At 34.9% G+C, this 21,941-nt stretch overlaps 1 protein-coding gene across 2 annotated transcripts in view; it reads right to left on the minus strand.

Moving 5' to 3' along the window:
• LOC118281129 (M-phase inducer phosphatase) overlaps positions 1-21,611 on the minus strand; it is a 219,828-nt gene extending 198,217 nt beyond the window's left edge. For both annotated transcript variants that reach the window (XM_035601611.2, XM_050700498.1), the window contains exon 1: positions 21,400-21,611. In XM_035601611.2, the coding sequence (XP_035457504.2) occupies positions 21,400-21,449 (50 nt within the window). In that variant the 5' untranslated portion in view covers positions 21,450-21,611. The remainder of the gene's footprint in view (positions 1-21,399) is intronic.
• Positions 21,612-21,941: the final 330 nt, after the last annotated feature.

A 21,941-nucleotide genomic window follows, 5' to 3' on the forward strand; every position in this document is an offset into this window, starting at 1 on the left:
CTGTTAAGTTTCTGCGAAAACTACAACAGGTGTTAGCGAAAAAAACCACTAAACTTGGTAACATTTTACAGATGTTAAATCCTAAACTCAAAACTTTACTAAAACCATTTTGAACCAAACACAACCAAAATCTCTTTAAATCCCACTTTCCTTTAAAACGGATAAACCTTTAAAAAAAAGTCTAAAAAGAACGTGTCCCAAAACTCATTAAAAACATGGCGGATCATTTGACAGTGACAGCAAAAAAGGCGGTAAAAAGCTAAGCAAGATTACGTGTGATTTATGAAAGTGCGAAGTGCATTCTTAAACATGTGTTTAAAACCAAATTCATGTTAGAATAAAGCCTAATTCATTATGAAATATAGGTTTTAAGGTAAGTGAGTAATCTGTACACTACATGAGCTGATTACATGTGAACATTAGCTCATGACGATACCTAAGTACGTGTGTCGTTGACAAGTCAACCTCGCTACCATCAGTTGACTGGACATTCTCAGCGTAGCTTTAGGCTGATAATTTTCAAAATGAATGAACCGTTAACGTATTTCTACTGATTATTTATTAAATGGACCTTGGCCTAATTGAGATAGCTGGTCAGTAGATTAGGTTAGGCAGAAAAAAGACGTAATGTTTAATAACAGTTAAAAGATAATATTATTAGCGAACGCCGAATGTCGTTTGCGCTGCGATTAAGTAAATTGAAAAGAAGACGTTTGTTTGACAGTTTTAAAACAAAATTTTAACGAATTTTTGTAAAAAAATAATAGACACTAAGTTTAAAGTGTGGGAGAGCCATGCTTCGGCACTGTTGGGCCGGTTCGATCGGAGTGATACCACGGCCGAGCAGAAAACTGACGTGAAACAACGCTTGCGTTGTGTGAGTGAGGTTACCGAAGGTCCAATTACTCCCCCTTTCCAACCTCATACCCCAACAATCCTTAATTTCATCCTTAAAAGGCCTAACTTCTCCCGTCTTGGGCGAGGCGAGAGGGAGTGTCAGACTCTTACTGACTAAAAACCACCCCGTTCCTACTCCTGCTTTTTGAGCCGGAGCCGCGGTAAGTCCGCAGCTCCGTTCTCTAAGCTCTAAAACGTTATGTAGGTTAACGTATTTATGCTTACAAGGAAGTATTACATAACACAAACATGAATCTAAATCCTAGGTTTAATATTAAATACCAAATATGGCTTCCTATTTCAATAATAAGAATAAGCTTACGTTAACTACTAAACTTCTATTTATAAACTCCTACGCGTTCGATATTCAAACGACTGCGACTGTTCCAAATTCAAATGAGCCAGTACTGTTCGTTTCAGCGGATGACGTCATTAACGGTTTTTGCACACATTTTTGTGGGATGCAGTTTGTCTTTTGTTTATGGCTTGTGTGTGAGAGGTTAAAAGTATTTGGAAAAATAAACACGTAATGTGTATAATTTTGTGTTGAGATCCTTATTATCAAAATGTTTTTGAAAAAGAGTAAGCCGATAACATAATAATAAATTAATTTAGTATGCCTCACGAAAGTTATAATAAAATTATCTCTACTCAAGGTTGTTTTCTTTTTCTATCGCTTTAACTGAATATTAGTTTTACATTGTTCTCACATAGTTGAAGCAATCGAAACATTGTAACTAAGAATTGTATTGTAAATCTGATTGAAAAAGAGCAACATATGGAGTTTCTTGCTCGTTCTTCTAAATAAGAATCTACCCTTTGGAACGAGCAAATAGAGCAACTAGAAGACAGACCGACAGACATTTTGTTTTCTTTCTTATTTTATTCTATTTTATAAGGAAAACAAAACAAAATCCTATTCAAATGCAAAATTCTAGTTTTTATTTAAATAAATTATTTTTTGTACACGCAAAAATTATGTTAATTTTAAATATATTACCATAATTTTTGCATATATGTATGTATGTATAATAGACGAACAAAAATAGTCTAATATTCTCACACAGATGTTTTGAAATACCTCCCAACTGATCAAACAAAACAAATCATCACAACATAGTATAAAACAAAGTCACTTTCTCTGTCCCTATGTTCCCTTTGTACGCTTAAATCTTTAAAACTACGCAACGGATTTTGGTACGGTTTCTTTAATAGATAGAGTGATTCAAGAGGAAGGTTTATATGTATAATACATGCATAATATATCACCATTGCACACATGTAAAGCTGTTCTTTAAAGTCTAAAAAACACTATGAAAGCTTGCAATAATAGACAAACATGTAACTGTCAATAATGTCCAATTCAAGTGACGTTTCAATCGGTCAATGACTGACTGTTATCAATACCTATCTATAGGTCCTTTTGCACAGCTGTTCATCTCACGGCCACAGTCTTAAGATGACCATACTGACAATACCTTGAGAAAACTCAGACCCTAATTTTAAAATTACAATTTACAAATTCTTAAGTTTGCAAGTAGACAATAGACAATCAGACATTTCGCACGGGAACGGTTCTATTGTCAATTTTCGCGCCAAAAGATGGGGCGAGATATGTCAGTTTGAAAAAAACATGGCGTCGATACGAGTTTTGGCAAATGTAAAGCACCTGTGTCGCTGTGTATAAACTTGGGGTGCGAAACTGGATCGTCGTGGGTTCCTTCCGGGTTTTCTCATGGTATTCATATTGTTGGTAAATAATTTGTTAGTTATGAGATTCTGTGCCCCTTTAGGAGACAATGCTTTTTAATCTTTTGTTGCTACAGTTTATCTCAGGGGTGTGTAGCAGACGGTCAAATGTAGATGATTCTCAGGCTTTACATTACTAGCGAATCGTCTCAGCTTCGCATCTGTGCAATGGTGATATATTATGCATGTATTATACATATAAACCTTCCTCTTGAATCACTCTATCTATTAAAATAACCGCATCAAAATTCGTTGCGTAGTTTTAAAGATTTAAGCGTACAAAGGGACATAGGGACAGAGAAAGCGACTTTGTTTTATACTATGTAGTGATACACTCTTTTCAATCTATAGTAACTTCACAGCTTCACACAAAAAAAAAACAACTGTCAATGTCATGTCCTACATATTTTTTTTTTTTTTGACAAAGGTAATCACATCTATTCTGCCTAAACTAAAAACCATGTTTTTAGTTATTTTTAAGTAAGATTTGACTTTATAACAGCGTCATAAGTGTAAGTATGAAGTTAGTTGTATGTTATTATAACTAATCCGTTAGTTTATCAACAGGATGTCGGCAATAACCGCCCTCGCTTGTAATAGCGTGTAGATAAGTGACACGGGCTACGGGACTTGCTACAAAAGCTTTACAGTTACAAGAAAATAAATAAAGTCGGTCAAAATTGTATCTAGATTTGGTAGAACATCAATTAAATGGTGATACGCAGAGTCATTATTTTTATGTTAAATGGGCCGACGTTTGGCCGCGATCTCGCCTGATGGTAAGTGATGATGCGGCCTACGGTGGAGCACGTCTGCCCTTAAGCAATCTATTCACTCGGGCCTTGAAGACACCCAGGTTATACCCATCTGGAAACACAGACTCCGGCAAGGAGTTCCACTCCCTAGCAGTTCACACAAGGAAGATTGAAGCGATTTAATGATTACTTAACCCATTTCTAGTAATTGTTTTCGATACAAAATCGTTACTAAGGAATAATTTAAGTGATCATTAAATGACTCTGAGTGTAGCTGAAAGTTAACTAGTGGATTACGAGCCTCCTCTACATAAGAGGGTTTTGTTTGGTGGACGAGAGATCGCAGTGTAAAAGGTTCAGGTTTATCAGAGAGCGCTGCTGCACGGTCTCTGTCTAATGTGTAGTGTCTTAGTCGGTAAAGAAGTGATAGAAAATGTTATCTAGCCTGCACTACAAATGGAATAATGATGAAACTCCTCAAAGCCCGAGTGAATAGGTTGCTTATGGGCAGACGTGCTCCATCGTAGGCCGCATCATCACTTACCATCAGGCGAGATAGCGGCCAAACGTCGACCCATCAATAATTAAACTATAATAAATATCTAAACGAAGTACACACATAGCTGTGTATGGGAAAAAATAGTGTTTACAAAAAAACTCTCAGTTGTGTTAATGTTACGAATAAACACTGTAGTTCTTAACTGTACTTCAATCAAGTACAAACAAAGCGTTTCTTAGATAACTGAGCTTTTGTTCAAAGCCGACTTTAAGGAATTTTTCTTTAGTTTTAAATTTAAAACATGTGTAAGCTTTTAAGATTATGTTCTTTCCAAAGTATTGATGTGGAATTCGTTGGGAGAGGCTTTTTTTTTTTTGCAATATCATCTGATTTGTTTCACCTTAAGTGAAGCGAGAGGGAGTGACCAGACTCTTACTGACTAAAATCCACCCCGTTCTTACGCTTGTTTATTGAGATGTAGCCCCATTTCTCAGTGGTTGTGAGATTAACAACACAATGAATTTTACTAACATAGGGATGGATTCATAAACAAAATTATCAACTAATTTGTATGCGACAAATTGCCTCCTTACTAAACGTTCGTAAAAGATAATATTTTCTCCTCAAAAGACCGTTACTCTCACAGTATTCTATATTCAAAACGCATCGCCATTTAAATAGATACATCCTTTGTCTATGATGTAATAGGAAATGACGTCAGCGCGAAAAAAGCCGCGTTTTATTATCTATGACACCTGTGTTGCTTGAATTGTTATAAGTTGACCTTTTAAGATTATTAGTTTGTAGCCTATCTATGCGTTTCAATGTAGATCCGTAGCTCCAGAGTACCAAATCACTACATAGTATAAAACAAAGTCGCTTTCTCTGTCCCTATATCCCTTTGTACGCTTAAATCTTTAAAACTACGCAACGGATTTTGATGACGTTTCTTTAATAGATAGAGTGATTCAAGAGGAAGGTTTATATGTATAATACATGCATAATATATCACCATTGCACCCATGCAAAGTTGGTACGGGTCAATAGTAGCTTAATACAACATATTGGACCAAATTTAAAACCGTTAACAGAAACCTAGCTTCATTTTTAACACTACTGCTCTAAGTAATGTAAATTTACCTTTCTATTGTATGAGTGATGATGCAACGCAGTTCATCAACTGGTTTTTCTGTTGACACAAGTCCCGAGTCCCGTTTGAAACGGCAATGAACTTTATTCTGTGATTGCCTCATTTACTGAGAAAGCTAGGAATTAAGATAGAAGAGCTTCTGACAGTGAATTCGTCTATTTTATCGGGGTAGAAGTTACAGCATGTGTTTTATTATAACTTTCGTGAGACATAGTAAATTAATTATTATGTTATTGGCTTATAGTAACTGTTTGACGAGGAACTCGACTAGTGACAAGCCGTGCTAGAGACTTACGGCGCGACGATTGTCGCTGCTACTCTACTCTAGCATGGCTTGACACTAGTCGAGTTCCTTGTCAAACAGTTACGTGAGTAAGCCTATAATATAATAATTAACACGATGTATTATTCCAAACTATAATCGATCTCTATGGCAAATTTTATTCAAATCTGTTGAGTAGTTTTAGCTTGAGTAAGTAGTCAACTCGGACCACATGCCTACGGCCCATTTGGGACGAGTTGGGGAAATTAAAAATAAATTTAATTTTTAGTGGTCAACTCGTTTTGTTACCACAATGAGATAAGGTACAGTCAGTAGCAAAAGGGTTAGTGTGGAAATTAAAGTTCTATTACTTTGTTGAAAACAAAAGATTTTCTAAGAACTTCATTCTATCTATGTTATCAATTTACTTCATAAGTGACCGCCATGACCATTGTTAAAGCCACACATGTTTACTATTCTTAGTAATTTTGGATAACACATGAATTTGTGCGATTGTTAAAAAAAATTGAGCTAGTAAATTATTTAACCGACACTAAAAAAAGAGGTTCTTACTTCGTAAGGATTTTGTAATATGAAATAATCTATGAACCGAAAGTAAAGAAAAAAACTATAAAAAAATAGTTTTAATTTGTGTTGCTAACTGTCCTAAACATTGATAAAGTTTAAAGATACATATAAAAAAAGTGGGACGAGTTGACCACTAAAAATTTAATTTATTTTTATTTCCCCAACTCGTCCCAAATGGGACGTAGGCATGTGGTCGAGTTGACTACTTACTCTTTAGCTTAAGAGAGGTGCAGATATCCCACTAATATTCAGTCATTTAATGATTACTTAAACTATTCCTTAGTAACGATTTTGTTCCAAAAACAATTGCTAGGGACTGGGTTAAGTAACCATTAAATGACTCTGAGTACGACAGTAACCCAGTCCTTAGCAATTGTTTTCATAACAAAATCGTTGCTAAGGAATAGTTTAAAGTAATGATTAAATGTCTCTCAGTATGCCAGTTAATGCTCTTTAGAAGCAGTTAGCAATTTGCTCGCTGTCCCCTCCATAGTTCAGCCACATTATTGCAACATAGGAAGTCTATGTGGGCCAATCTCATTGAGACAATTTCTCTAGATTAATTGAACAATCTAACACTTTGTAAGATACAGAAATAAAACAAAGACTGTGACGACTTTTGAGTGATATACTATCCTATCCTTTCAATCATCGAACCACAAGACAATCGGCGAAGCGCCACCGTTTCATGGTAGATATCCCACCCACTCGCACGAAGCGCTTCGCTTCAAGCTTCCTTGTGCGAACTGCTAGGGAGTGGAACTCCTTGCCGGAGTCTGTGTTTCCTGATGGGTATAACCTGGGTGTCTTCAAAGCCCGAGTGAATAGGTTGCTTATGGGCAGACGTGCTCCATCGTAGGCCGCATCATCACTTACCATCAAGCGAGATAGCGGTCATCACATTCATACATCTGATGGTATACAGAAACTACAGAGCGCCTACTACACTTCTTTAGCTTATAATTATTTACTTCATAACGAAAGGAATTGATTAAGCGTAACTTTTTAATGTTTTTTCTTAACATATGCCTTACGTCGCCAACGGCGCGTCACGGTGTGCGCTTACAACGATCCTAACGTACAACGGAACGTAGAAATAACTGCTTTTTTTAACGTTATAATTGGTTTAACGTTAAACCGTTTCTTTGTTTGTTTAGAAATCGTTATTAGATTGTTTTTTTTTTTAAGATTTTAGGTTATTTTTTGATTAAAGTCAAGTCATGTTATTAAAATGTACAACGTTATGCCTTTTATCCCTGAAGGGGTAGGCAGAGGTGCACATTACGGCACGTAATGCCGCTATACAATGTACACACACTTTTCACCATTTGGGGTGAGCCTATTGCCATTTATTGGACACAATTCCAGATTCCGTGCTACTACTGAAAATTTTTTCGAAAAAACCGATAAAAGCCCAATAATGAAATTCGGATTGAATAATGAAATAACATACCCGCTGAATCGAGAACCTCCTAATTTGGCGAAGTCGGTTAAAAAAGAAAGAATGTGACTTCTATATATCTCTTTTTTAGACAAATAAAACGAGAAAATTTACAAAAAAATCACATCTTAAGTAAAAATCTTAATCTTAAATGTACCAGGATGACATAAGACGTTAAGAACAATCTAGGAATGTTAACATTACCGTGTGAGAGAGACGCAAGTATAAGAAAGAGTGGGACAGAGAATAACGGCTGAATGAAGCTTCAACTTTTTTTTGTAGCAAAGGATTTTTTTAAAGCTGTTGTTTTTTTTTTTAAAGTTGGGTTGTGTGATGTGACTATGGTTTGATAAAGGGGTTAAGATATGTGTTACTGACCCAAATGTATACAAGGGATTTTAGAAGGCGAAATTTTCTGAACAAAGGAACTTTTGATCGTGAAATTTTTTTGTAGAATTTTATAATAATTTGTTGTTTATCATTTACAATGAAATAAAAAATTGAGCGAAAAAATTAATCACCAAATTGAAAAAAGAAGATATGTTTTGCTTATTTTTTCTTAAAATCTCTTAAATGACAAACGTCAATCTTTAAGAACTCGAAACGGGATATATACAATGTTTTTTATTTCTATTAGTTAGTTAATGAGAAAATATTATTCACCAAATTGAAAAAACATATGAATTTTTTGCATATTTTTTTCCTAAAAATCTCTTAGTTAAATGACAAATGTCAAATAAATAGCGGCCATCTTTTAAAAATAACTCTATAATATTATAATCCCTGGTTTAACAGTATGAGCTATGAACAGTTTGATTACGTATAAACTATTGGACCCCTTGGTTGCGACGCATCTGTTGAGTTCAACGACCTCATAGAGGGTGGGTAGTTAGTAACTAGGAAATGCCTTTGTATGGCTTATAAAAATTATAATGTGTAAAGACTATTTAGACACCACTGACTAACGGTGAAGGAAAACATCGTGAGGAAACCTGAAAGTTACGTGTGCTTTTCCACCAGAGATGTGCTAAGCTACGTTGCTGTGGATGCGTTTGGCTTCCACCAATCATATTTATTGGTACACGTAGCTTAGCACTGGTGGAAATGAAGTGGTTTTTTTTTTGGGATCGTTAGGAAACCTGGGCTTATATTTTTGATTATAAGTTTGATCGCCAACCCGCCTTGAGCAAACGTAGTGATTAATGCTCAAACCTTCTCCGTGTGAGAAGAGGCCTTTACGCATCTGAAGACTGATGGTGAATACTTGTGAGGGAAAAATCATCCAATTACTTCTCCCGCTATGGACGACGCGAGAGGGAGTGTCAGACTCTTACTGACTAAACACCACCCCGTTCCTACTCCTGCTTTTCGAGCCGGGGCCCCGGTAAACCCGCTAGGTAGTCCGCAGCTCCGGAAGAGTGAAGACTTAAGATCACATTACCAAAGCTACTTTCTTTCTTTCTTTTTTACATTGCATTGTATAGACACAAAACGTAAGCAAATTACGCCTATTAAGCTCAATACGTTATTAAATCGGGGAGTTTTAAAAGCTTTTGTATTCATTGTTGATGTAAAAAATATCTTTTCAAATATCCGCCATTTTAACTTTTGACTTGAAAAGAAAATCACTTTTGGCGGCAAAGTAAGTGACACGAAGTGAAACGTCAAAATTACAGTTTTAATTTTACTTTTTAAAATTGCTTTTGTTGGGCAAAGGAATGATTCTTAACAGCCTAATTATGGTTTTTGTGTCCTATTATCTTTAATTTTGATTATTTGTGTGTATCGAAATAAATTTGATGGCACTTCGCACTATCAAATGGTTTTGACAATAAAATAGTTTTTGCACGATAAATTTTGGTTTTTATCAACGAAAACAATATAATATATTAGAGGGTCCGCTTGTGGGGTGTGATCGCACCTGCCCGATCGAATAGGGGTCCTATTGCGAATATAGTTTGAAGGAAAACTTACTTTATTGGTTGACGAATTGAGTTCATATTTGATTGCGAATTAAAATAAATGAATAGGGCTAAATATCGATTTTTGTAAGCTGTACAATGTACATGTTACACCATGTATTGCACAACGAAAATACTTGACAATATTACTTCACCACGTTGATAAATTCATCATTACTCAAAATCCACTTTAAAAAAGTTTTGACTGACAGATTCAATTCGCAAACGTCAAAGCTGTCAGTTGTCAAAATTAAGACGTTTAAGTCACGATTTGTCATAAAAACCAGATCATTACTCTTTTTATCCTACGAAGGGGTAGACAGAAATGTATTAATATTAAATGTATCACTTATTTAACAATTTAAGCGACTTTTCTAGCTAATTTCATCAACTTATTAGAACTTGAGACGGGATATTTACCATGTTGTTTATGTCTAATATATTTTTTGATATTTAGGCACTGTTGCAAGCGCCATGATCACAGATGAACTGCTATATGAACTAATAAACATGGTAAATATCCCGTCTCAAGTTCTAATGCTAGTATTAGTGACCATATCAGTTTAAAAACTTAAACATTTCCATTTAACATGTACAAAAATTCGTTAGAAATTAATACGGACGGTACCAGGCGTTCATAAGCTAGTAGGAGGTTATCAGCAGTTGATATTTCACGCTCCGTTGAAACAAGGGGTCAGTTGAGGGTCTGTCGCACTTCAAAGGGTTCTAAGGACATATGGTTGGACTGTTATAGGGCGGAGGCCTATTAGAATTACAAAATATGTTGGAATTATTTGGTCTAAGTTAAAGTTGCGGGGGTGGGTTATGTTACTCCTGTATCGTTAACACGAGTTAAAGTAATCGAAATGAGAGCGCGTTCGGCGCATTGATTGGTTGGTTTTTTCAAGCCGAACTCATACTAACCGTCATTTTAAAGTTACTTAACCAATGCAATTGTTTTCGACACAAAATCGTTACTAAGGAATAGTTTAAGTAATCATTATAATATGTCTCTAAGTACGGCAGTAATTCTAACCTATGCATAGACCAAAAAAAAATCACTTCAATAGCAAAGGGCCAAACATAAAACAATAAATACGAGCATAGTCACGTACAAAAGCTAGTATTATCCTCACAAACACATACATATTATACCCGCTGCCATTACCTACGTGTAGGCCGCACCACTTTTTATACCATCGCCTTCCAAGGATAACTTTAAAATAAAAAAAAAGATACTCTATGGCTTTGAAAAAAAAAGTGACCAGTAATGCTATCCTTCGGACGTTCGGAAAATTACCTCTACGAGTCTATGGTCTTGTTTTTTTTAAAAAAGGAATCGATTCGAAAGCTATTTCGCTTTCTCTGTGGTCTGAATGATTGAAAATGGTGATCGGATTTGAAAATATTGTTTTATTTTTGCTATATTAGCGAAATAATCCTGTATGTCATTCTTATATCCACCACAGATGGGGCCCAGTAGGGCTGATGCCTGATCTGGAGCTGTGGACTACCTAGTGGGTTTACCGGGGCTCCGGCTCGAAAATCAAGAGTAGGAACGGGGTGGTTTATAGTCAGTAAGAGTCTGACACTCCCTCTCACCTCGCTCAAGGCGAGAGAAGTCTTTGGATGATTTTCCCCCCTTATAAAAGGCAACTGGTTTTACAGTCAATGTATTTAAAGCATCTGCTATTCAACCATTGTTTCACTGGAGTTCATAACATTTAGTATTTGACTATCTAATCACACAAAAGGCTTAGAATAAGCTTTAAAACAGTTTCAAAACTTCGTTAAAAGCTCATATTACTAACATACGTTGACGTACATAGCTTGGTACGTTACTCTGTTCAGTCTCAAGACTCCCTTTATCTTTCAAATGTAAACAGATTCAAGTAACGCTTTACCAGGAAATGTAAATAAAAACCCGTAGTTTCTAACCGTTTCGAGATTCTTGCTAAGATAGTACAAGATCTGAGGTGACAATGGTATGAGTTTTTAAACTGACATGGTCACTAACACTAACATTAGAATTTGAGACGGGATATTTACCATGTTTATTTATGTCTATGAGTTCATATAGCAGTTCATCCGTGATCATGGCGCTTGCAACAGTGCCGAAATATCGGAAACTCATAGACATAAATAAACATGGTAGACAAAGGTTAGATGTTTATCAGTGTAATTCCATTCAGCTATTTTGGAGTAACAAACGGTGAAGAAAATCATCGTGAGGTTTATAATTTCTAAATATAAGTTTGAAATCGCGATATTGAGCAAGCGTGGTGATTAATGATTAAACCTTCTCCGTGTGAGAAGAGGCTTTGGTCAGCAGTGGACACTTATAGGCTGTTGATGATGAGTAACAAATATGATTTGAAAAGGTTTTTAAGGACAAACGAGCAAACGTATCACCTGATGGTAAGCGATCAGCGTCGCCTATGGACACCCGCAACCCCAGAGGAGGTTAGAAGCGTGTTTTAAAAGAGTCATTTAATGGTCACTTAACCCAATCCTTAGCATTTCTATTCGATACAAAATCGTTACTAAAGAATAGTTTAAGTAATCATTAAATATCGTAAGTCTTTTCTCGAACTTGTCGTGTTTTAAAAATACAGGATAAGTCGCCATTTTGTTATCTACAAAGACAACTTAACTATTTACAGAGAACTGCTAATAATAAGTCAAATTGCTGACCACCGTAGCTAAGCAGCGTGAAGGTAAGTTCGTGACTTGAAATACATGCTTATAAACATATTACATTAACATATAAGCAACTCTATATACAGAACAGATAGGGTTGAAAATTGACCGAAGATATTCGAGAATTGAGTATACCTTGATATGCTGCCGTACAAACGTGTAACTTTAACATATAAGCAACTCTATTTATTGAACTGATAGGGTTGAAAATTGACTAACGATATTCGAGAATTGAGTATACCATGATATGCTGTTGTACAAACGTGTACTTTATAAAAGATTTAAAGTAGAAAAAAAGGGTTTAGGTAAAGTTTTAAAATGGACGTCAGGTCGGAAATTCCTTGAAATTTGTGATTAAACTGGTTTTCGTAAATTGAGGGTAGGTGTAAAAAACTTTTTAATAGGCTGTGAACTTTCATCTACCCGCTATTTTAATGGGTATTTGGTGACCGGAGTTTTATTAGAAAACTTTTCTTTCGAGTTTAACAGTACTGTTACTTTTCAAAGGTTAAGAAAACAACTACAAATTGTAGATTTTTAGTCCTGAAACTGTTATAACAATGAATTTCTCTACTAAAACTAAAAACAGACTCTAGTAAGGTTACCGGAAGCCCAAATCTTCCTTCCCAATACCCGATTCCCCAACAACCCTTAATTTCCTAACCCCCAAAAAGGCCAGCAACGCATTTGTAACGCTGCTGGTGTTTCAAGTGTCCATGGGCGGCGGCGATTGCTTATATCAGGTGATACGTCTGCTCGTTTACCGGCTTATACCATAAAAATAAGTTCAAATCTGCTAAAAAACTCATTTTAACCAAACAATGAACTATACCAGACATAGCTATACATAAAAGGCAATGGGTCAGTGAAACAAAACAATATTACTACACATAGTAGACCGCCCAAAATCGGTTAGTCCTTTTTTACGACCAACCGATTTACCGAGTTACCGAGTTTCCGAAAATAGCGTAACAATGAAAGGAAGTGAAGCAAGGAACGGATGCTACTACCGTAATTCTTTAACGGTTGAAAGGATTTGAAAATAAGAGTGTTATTTGAAAAATGAAAGTGAGATTTTTTGAATGGGTTAGTCGCCATTTTGGTGCTTTTCAAATGGTGTTTTTTTTTTACATGCGAATTGTAATCTTTGGTATTTAGATGGTTAATAGGGGTAAATTTAAGAATGTATTTAGTCCGTTCATTTAGGTAGTGAAAGAATATTAGACACGTATTTTTTTTATTTTGTTATATATGATAACGATGCTTAAGTTAAAATTAATATAAGTTCTAGGGGTGAGAGCAAATACGTCATTTCTACGTATAAAATATATAATGATGAGTAAATGGCTCATTATTCTACTTCTTTATTTTATTTTTAAGTCGTTTCTCAGTCTATGCAAGTCCTAAGAGTTCGAAGACAAGCCAAGCCGTCGTACTAACTTCATGATGATATCACATCCGACGTTTGACCCCATTTGAACCACAAAACGGGTCGCCTAACGAATCCAAAACAAAATAGAATGCAACAGGTTGTTCCCAAAAACTAGTTTGGGATTAGTGATGGGCGATGATAATAATCCGGTTAATATCATTTGGCTAATAATCGATTAAAAGCAGTTAATAGCCATTAATAGCCAATTTTGGCTGATAACCCTGCTATTAATGTTATTTTAGTGATTGAAAATTTCCCTTCATGGTTTTCAGGCTTAGGACTGTCAGATTAGACTTTATTTTCATCATCTTTCTTTATAGTAAATAATTGTGCAATTTAAAACTAATCTGGCCCATTTAAAAATTTTCAATCAGCTATTTACATAAATTTTTGGTAATTAGTTTTTTTTTATTCCTAATCAGTCATTTATATATTTTTGTGTTTTTTTTCATTTTTAGTTGTTTTTTTTGATTTTTTTCGTTTTTTGATGTTTTTTTTTTCGTTTTAAGTTGTTTTTTTATTTGTTACTCAAAAATAATTTTCTGCCTAATCACTGCTAGAAACACTGGATTCTTCAAAACCTCCTATGTTTGGTACATCGATTGGATCGGACGCTAATGGATCTATTTCGTGTGTATTAAGAAGTACAGGTTCATTTAAATTCATGGATATTTCATCGCTTTCTGATGTCGGAGAGAAAGGTTCCAAATCCATGTGGAAATCACTTTCCGTATCTATACTTGGCGGTCTGTTTTCCAAATTCCAGTTGTGCGATATATACGTTATTTTTCCTGCTCGTTCAGTAGTCAGTTTATTTCTTTTTTTTGTATGTACATCAGCTTGAGTACTAAACGTCCTTTCCGTAGCTGCTGACGTGTAAGGAGCTGATAAAATAGCAACTGCAATTTTATGAAGCTTAGTAGAACTGCAAATGCCTTTCCACCAGCTAAGAGCGTCTGTTTCTTCGACTTGAGACCAAATAAAGCGATTCTTCCAAAAGTTATCTTTTGCTTTGTAATCTGCTAATTCTTTCATGACGTTTATTTTTAAATGTTGGCCCAGTTCATAAATATATTGCATTGCTTTTATATCTTCTTCTGGATCCAACTCTATTCCATGTGAAGCAGGGTTGAGCAAATAAGCAGCCAAATGTATTGGTTCAATAGCCATTGCAGTCCGATTATCAATGAATTTTATAATAGTTTTTTTATTATCATTGTCAAGAACTGTAACGTCTGATAAAATAAAGTTGATTTGGGACCTTAAATTCTTGAATATGAGAAATACTTTGTCTATTTTAGATTTATCACCTTCTAATTTTTTTATAGCATCAGCAATCGGTTCTAAAATACATGAAATCTGCTTCAATAGGTCCCAAAATGATTCTTCTAGCAAGTTGCTCTTAACATCTGATGGAAGTTGTGCGGCTTTCTCGTCTATAGCTAATGTTTTCAATGCTATTTTTGTGTTCAGTAAGCTCCTCAGCAAGGTCAAATGACTACTCCATCTGGTTTTTACTGCGAGTTTGAGTGTTTCTCCAGAACCTTTTGTTTTCACTATGTCCTGAAGCAAGGAATTAAGAACTTGGTGGTTTTTGATAGAGTTCACAACTTTAGTTGCAGTGTTTATAACTTTTTCTATTACATTAATTTTAATAAAATCATGGCAAAGTAAATTTAGGATGTGAGCAGAGCACCCCAGTTTTGTGATGTGTGGGTGTTGCAATTTAACTAGTTGAAAAGCTTTTTGCATATTCTTTGCATTGTCTCCGATTAGAACGATGAATTTATTCTCATCAAATTGTTTCATGATTCGAATAATTTGTTCAGAAATATATTCTGCTGTATGACGTGATTGTTCAGTGGGTAAAGATTCCACAAAAACAGGTTCCGGTGTTGATAATATAAAATTTATAATACCTTCGTGACGTATATTACTCCATCCATCGCATTGTAAGTGTAAGTATTGGCTAAGGGTTACTTTCTCTGTTATTGACTGCTTCATTTCAGTGTAACAGTTTTCAAGAAGTGTGGTTGAAAGTGTTTTTCTTGATGGTATTTTATACGATGGGTTTAAATCATCAAAAAAATTCTGCCATAGAGTATGATGATGTAAAGATAAAGGACAGCGAGTCACGAATACTGCCTTTGCAAATTTCATGTTTAATCTTGATTTTTTTTCAGTCGTCATATCCATGTCACAAGAAACATTAGAATTAGTGGTTTGTGCTGTTGATGTCTGCTGATTTTCACTTAAAACTCTGTTTTGACTTAAATTTTGTCCTTGTTCTCGGTCTGTTGTCTGGGTAAAATTTGTGGTTGAAGTACTTTCCGATATATTACTTCTTATGTCAACTGGACATCTAAAACACTTGGTTAAATGTTGAGACATTCTTTTTAAATTAGCCTGTTTATAAACCTTATCACAGTGTTTACATTTCACAGATTTATCTGCCAAACGTTCATAATTATTCCACACGAGATTGTTCTTTGGTCTAACCATTTTATGATTTTACACACAAACCAGCAACACACGAACTTCTTCACCGAACTTATCAGTCGACGTACTGATTCCGGATTCCCTTGGCGTTTTTTATAGTATTGTATATCTCTAAATTAACAAAACTCAATATCCCGAAAAATGTACCTATTTATTTTATTATCAACGCTTTTTCAAATACGAATAGTGAAAACAGTGTTGCCACATCTACTGACTTATAGGTAGACCACCAACTTTGCCCTCAGCAGTGTTGTCAACCCTAATTTTAGAAAATTAGTAGAATATGTGACGAAAATCGGTAGAAGTTGGTAGATTCCAAGATTAAAAATAGGCAGATCTACCACCTTAATATAATAGGATTGTTTAGTTAAAAATACATATCGGCACGTCGTAATGCCACTGTGTTCACCCATTTTACCTGTCTACCAACTTAAGCCTCAAATCTACCTATTTTTCAAAATTTTCTAATGTGTCTTTTTATTTTCTTATTTTCATAATTTTTGACACATAAATGTATATGATTTGTAGCATTTGAGCTATTTGTTAGCATTACATCAATATATTTCATTCAAAACTTTTTAATAAGGATATGCTTAAGCACAAACAATAAATAAAATTATTATTATTTATGTATTTTTTATGACTACCTCGTTGGCCGAGTTGTTGCAAGTGCGACTGCCGGGCAAGGGGTCGAAGGCGAATTATTACTGGGTTTTTTTCGGCTTTTCTCAGTGGTAGCACGGAGTCCGAAAATGTGCCCGGTATATGGCAATAGGTTCACCACCTATAACATGGGACTTACAACGTAAATTGTGAAAAATGGGTGAACACAGTGGCATTACGACGTGCCGATATGTATTTTTAACTAAACAATTCTATTAAATTAAGGTGGTAGATCTACCTATTTTTAATCTTTGAATCTACCAATTTCTACCGATATTCGTCACATATTTTACTAATTTTCTAAAATTAGGGATGACAACACTGAGTGAAAATAAATAAAAATAATTGAATCACACTGCGTACACACACCCAATTTATGTTTACGCCACAATTTTACAATAAAACAAAAAAAAAACATTTATTTTTTTTAAAAAAAAAGAAACATGGGTGAACACAGTGGCATTACGACGTGCCGCTATGTATTTTTAACTAAACAATTCTATTAAATTAAGGTGGTAGATCTACCTATTTTTAATCTTTGAATCTACCAATTTCTACCGATTTTCGTCACATATTTTACTAATTTTCTAAAATTAGGGATGACAACACTGAGTGAAAATAAATAAAAATAATTGAATCACACTGCGTACACACACCCAATTTATGTTTACGCCACAATTTTACAATAAAACAAAAAAAAACATTTATTTTTCTAACTATACATTAATAGCAGGGTTATCATCCATTGCTAGGCTATTAATGGCTATTAATGGATTATTATCGATAATAACTCAAAGTAGCCGGCTATTTACCCAACACTATTTGGGATAAGAGAAAGATTTTTAACGTATCCTATCTGTTGAGAGACCGGTTACTCTACGTATCTACGTGGCATAGTTGAATTTATGATCGTTTTTTTCTATCATTAAATTAGAAAAGAGGTGGGATACGGGCATATTGTTGTCTCGCCTTAGACCGCGGCCGTAAAAATTTTTTCTTTGTCTATGGCTATGTTTTGTTTATGGTTCGTTGTTTTTTTTTCTTCTTTTGTTTTTATGTTTTTGTTTTGTTTTGTCGTGTAGGTGTGGTAGTGATTTTGGTAATGGAATTAATGATGTTAGAATCTTTGTATTACTTATAACTTTCGTGAGACATACTAAATTATTTATTATGTTATCGGCTTACTCCCGTAACTGTTTGACGAGGAACTCTACTAGTTTCGCCACAACCTCCCATACCGCTGCAACTCCTGTACACCAGGATCTACAGTAGATACAACCATGCAAACACCGGAACACTGAAGTCCAACGTCCCAGGGACATGAATGACTGTCTTGGATCCCGCAACGAAATAAATCAGAAGATATTATTAGAGGAGATCCTCATGAGACTGTAAGGTCGTCTGTTTCCTTTCTAGGTCATATTACAATGATACTAACAAAAAAACTATTAAATCAACTCCATTATCATTACACTCTCTACATTTATACCCAAATCAACACACAACATACAATGTTAACTATAGAACATACATGCGTACTTTTTTTATCAAAACGACCTACTTTTTCACTTGTTTTAATAAAGCTAATTCCCATTTGACTATTGTCGCGTCCATTCATAAAGAATGACTTATATATAAAGTAGGTATCATAATTTGTTATTGTTTTGACCAAATCTTTGAAGTTATCGGTCTGTATTTTTTATATGGATGGGTCATACATACATTTTTAGTGTAGATAGAGGCTATAGCTATATATTTATAGGGTAGATGACTAATTTTTATTTTAATGTCCGTCTTTTAAAACATTCGACACGTATTTTTTAATTTTTAGGGAAATAAATACTTTTGAAGATATATTGATTTGAAATATCGCGTGACGTCACTTCTAGGTACGTTTTACACGTAGAAATGACGTATTTGCTCTCATTCCTAAACATTGATTCGTTTTATCTAAGTATTGTTATCTTATATGACAAAATAAAAAAATACGTGTCTAATATTGTTTCATTACCCAACTGACGGACTAAATAGATTTTTAATTTTCATACCCCGTCATCATTTCTATTATGGCTATTCTATATCTATCTATTTGTTAAATATAACAGGAAACACAAACAAACAGATATAAACATAATTTTAATACAACCGAACGTTGACATTCCAAGCATCGAATGGCGTTTCCCGCCAATCCCGATATCGCTATCCCTTTCTCACGCACTAACACCCGTAAGAGAAAGCGAGATAGCAATACAAACAACTTATCGGTTACTCTTATTACTGACATCCTATTTACAGATAAAAAAAAACAGTTTCTGTTGTTATTTTATGAATTGTGTGTGAATATTTCGTAGTTAGGCGGTTTCCTGTATTGCGAAAATGATTAAAACAGGTGGTTTACCTTATTTAAAGGTAAATAACTAGGTGATTAGGTTGTTTTATGGTATAAGCCGGTAAACGAGCTGACGGATCACCTGATTTTAAGCAATCGCCGCCGCCCATGGACACTTGAAACACTAGAGGCGTTACAAGTGCGTTACCTTTTGGGGGTTAGGAATTTAAGGATTGTTGGGAAGATTGGGAATGGGCTAATTGGGCCTCCGGTAACCTCACTCACACAACGCGAGCGTTGTTTCCCGTCGGTTTCTGTATCACTCCGGTCGAGCCCATTCTTACATGCAAACATTAGCTCATAACGATACCTAAGTACGTATGTCGTTGACGAGTCAACCGTCGCTACCACCATTTCACCGTCAAACCGTCTTTAAACCTCTCAATATCGCCATAAAATCGTCTGCAAATTATAACAGACCAACTAAACTACAGACCTATATACTCCATGATGTAATTTCACTAAAAGAAATTCTAGTTTCGCTTTCATAACACTTTCCCGCTAAGAATAAGAGTCGCGGCTTCGAAAAAGTTCATTCACCTAGTCTATGGTTTCAAGGTTGTAGTATGATGTCATTATGCCACATCAAGTTTTTTGCGCATATTATTATTAATTTATTAAGTAACATGTGTTAGTTTAAAAAAGATTTTGAATTTTTATAAGTTATTGATAAAGCTTAAAATCTGCCTCGTTGGTTGAGTGGCTAAGTATTACTGGGCTTTTTTCAGTTTTTTGAAAATTTCTCAGTAGTAGCACGGAGTCTGGAATTGTGCCCAGTATATGGCAATAGGCTCACCCCTATTACATGAAAAGTGGGTGTACATTGTATAGCGGCATTACGTGCCGTAATGTGCACTTCTGCCTACCCCTTCGGGGATAAAAGGCGTGACGTTGCGTATGATAAGCTTAAAGATAGTAAAATACAAACATTTTGCATTAAGGAAAATTTTGAACAGGCTGAATAAAGTCAACACCTTTGCTTCCTTTTGACCATGTAATGGTAATAAAAATAAAACCTTGCGTGTCCTTGACTATGGTTTACCTATGTCTATCTCTATCTTTTCGTATGTAAAAGAAAGAGATGAAGAATTATGAGATTTTAAAGTGCCTAAAATGTTTACATTCCTAAAAGATGTCTTCATGTCGTTATTTTTGCTATATTTAGCAAATTGCGTGTCGATAAATAAATACCAGGTGTTTAGAAATCTAGATAACTATAATATTAATATGATTGATGGAAGCTAAAGTGAGTATTTAAGGAGCAAAGTATCTAATAGGTGGCACTCTTTAGTTTAGCCACACTCAAAGTCATTTAATGGTTACTTAACCCAGTCCTTAGCAATTGTTTTCGATACAAAATCGTTACTAAGGAATAGTTTAAGTAATCATTAAGTATCTAAGTCCGGTAGTTAAGAGTTATACACCCTAAATAATGTTGAAACATAATAAAATTAAGTTTGTATAAGCAGGAAAAACGCCATATTGATTGTCACATGGTCTTATTAAAACGCGATGATTACGTATTAAAATTCGTTGGATCAGAGAATAAAAAGTATAGAGCTAATCTGAATAACTTATTTATCTGTGAATCACTACATAGTATAAAACAAAGTCGCATTCTCTGTCCCTATGTCCTTTTGTACGCTTAAATCTTTAAAACTACGCAACGGATTTTGATGCGGTTTTTTTAATAGATAGAGTAATTTAAGAGGAAGGTTTATATGTATAATACATGCAAAATTATGAAGACTAGTTGTTAGCAAAAAAACGTTAAGACGTAATCGAGATAACTGCTATATGCCACAATGCAAGTTTATTTCATTTCCCGTCGGTAAATAAAACAATTAGATCTAAGTTGTGAAAAGACACTACACATTAGACAGAGACCGTGCAGCAGCGCTCTCTGATAAACCTGAACCTTTTACACTGCGATCTCCAACCCGCCTGCCTGCGGAGATTATGGCAAACCCTCTTATGTAGAGGAGGCTCGTAGTCCAGCAGTGGACTGTCACCCGCTATTGGTAAAATCGAGTAGGCCATGCTAAATACTTTTGCTAATAGTTACTTCAAATTATAATGTAAACAAAAAACGTTAATTTTGATTAAGTAGAGTTTTTAAACGCTCTATATTTGAACTATTAATGTTATTAAATACAATTTGTTTAGTATTAAGTTGTTTTTTAAGTTCTAAAGTTACTTTTAAACTATGTATTGATATGTTATTTAGAATAATAAAAGGAACATATAGTCATGTGTTTTGTTTTAACTCGCCGGTCGCCGTAGGTTAGCGGAGTTAGTAACTTAGTTAAAGTAAAATAAATAGGTAATAAGTAGTTAAGTAGGTATAGAGTTAGTATACTTAAAATTAGGTGAAGAATAGATAAAGTATCTAGAAAATAGGTTGTAAAACTTACCCAGAACACTGGCAGTTAATTTCACAGTTTTTACTGCTTTCTCCCCACATTTTGTCACAATATAAACAAAACCGCACACAAACACTAATAGTTCATTACTATTTAACGATCAGTCTTTTAAATATAATAGTTTTTATCACAGTGTATATTTGGAGAACGCACGACAGAACTACTCGCGATGAGCGCCGAGCGCAAACTGAAGTCAACTGGCGAGCGGACTGGGCGAGTTCCCGCGGGCGCGCGAAACGGCCGTTAAGGGATACCACCCTCTGTGTTTTTTTGGTAGCTTTCCTGGATTACTACCCTTTTGGTAATTTTTCTGTTAAATAATTGTAGGTATCTGAAAATTGTGGATGCAGGTGGCGGCTTGTCGTTCTACGTGGAGGACCAAGGGGGAAGCCTTTGTTCAGCAGTGGACGTCTCTCGGCTGATGATGATGATGATGATGATGATGATGATGATCTGAAAATTGAGATATAAATTATTTTTAATTATTTAATGCTAAATAATGTAATTAGTGATATTTAGTAGATTTTTTGTAG

This window comes from Spodoptera frugiperda, chromosome 19 (genome assembly GCF_023101765.2).
Source record: "Spodoptera frugiperda isolate SF20-4 chromosome 19, AGI-APGP_CSIRO_Sfru_2.0, whole genome shotgun sequence".
Classification (NCBI taxonomy): Eukaryota; Metazoa; Arthropoda; class Insecta; order Lepidoptera; family Noctuidae; genus Spodoptera; species Spodoptera frugiperda.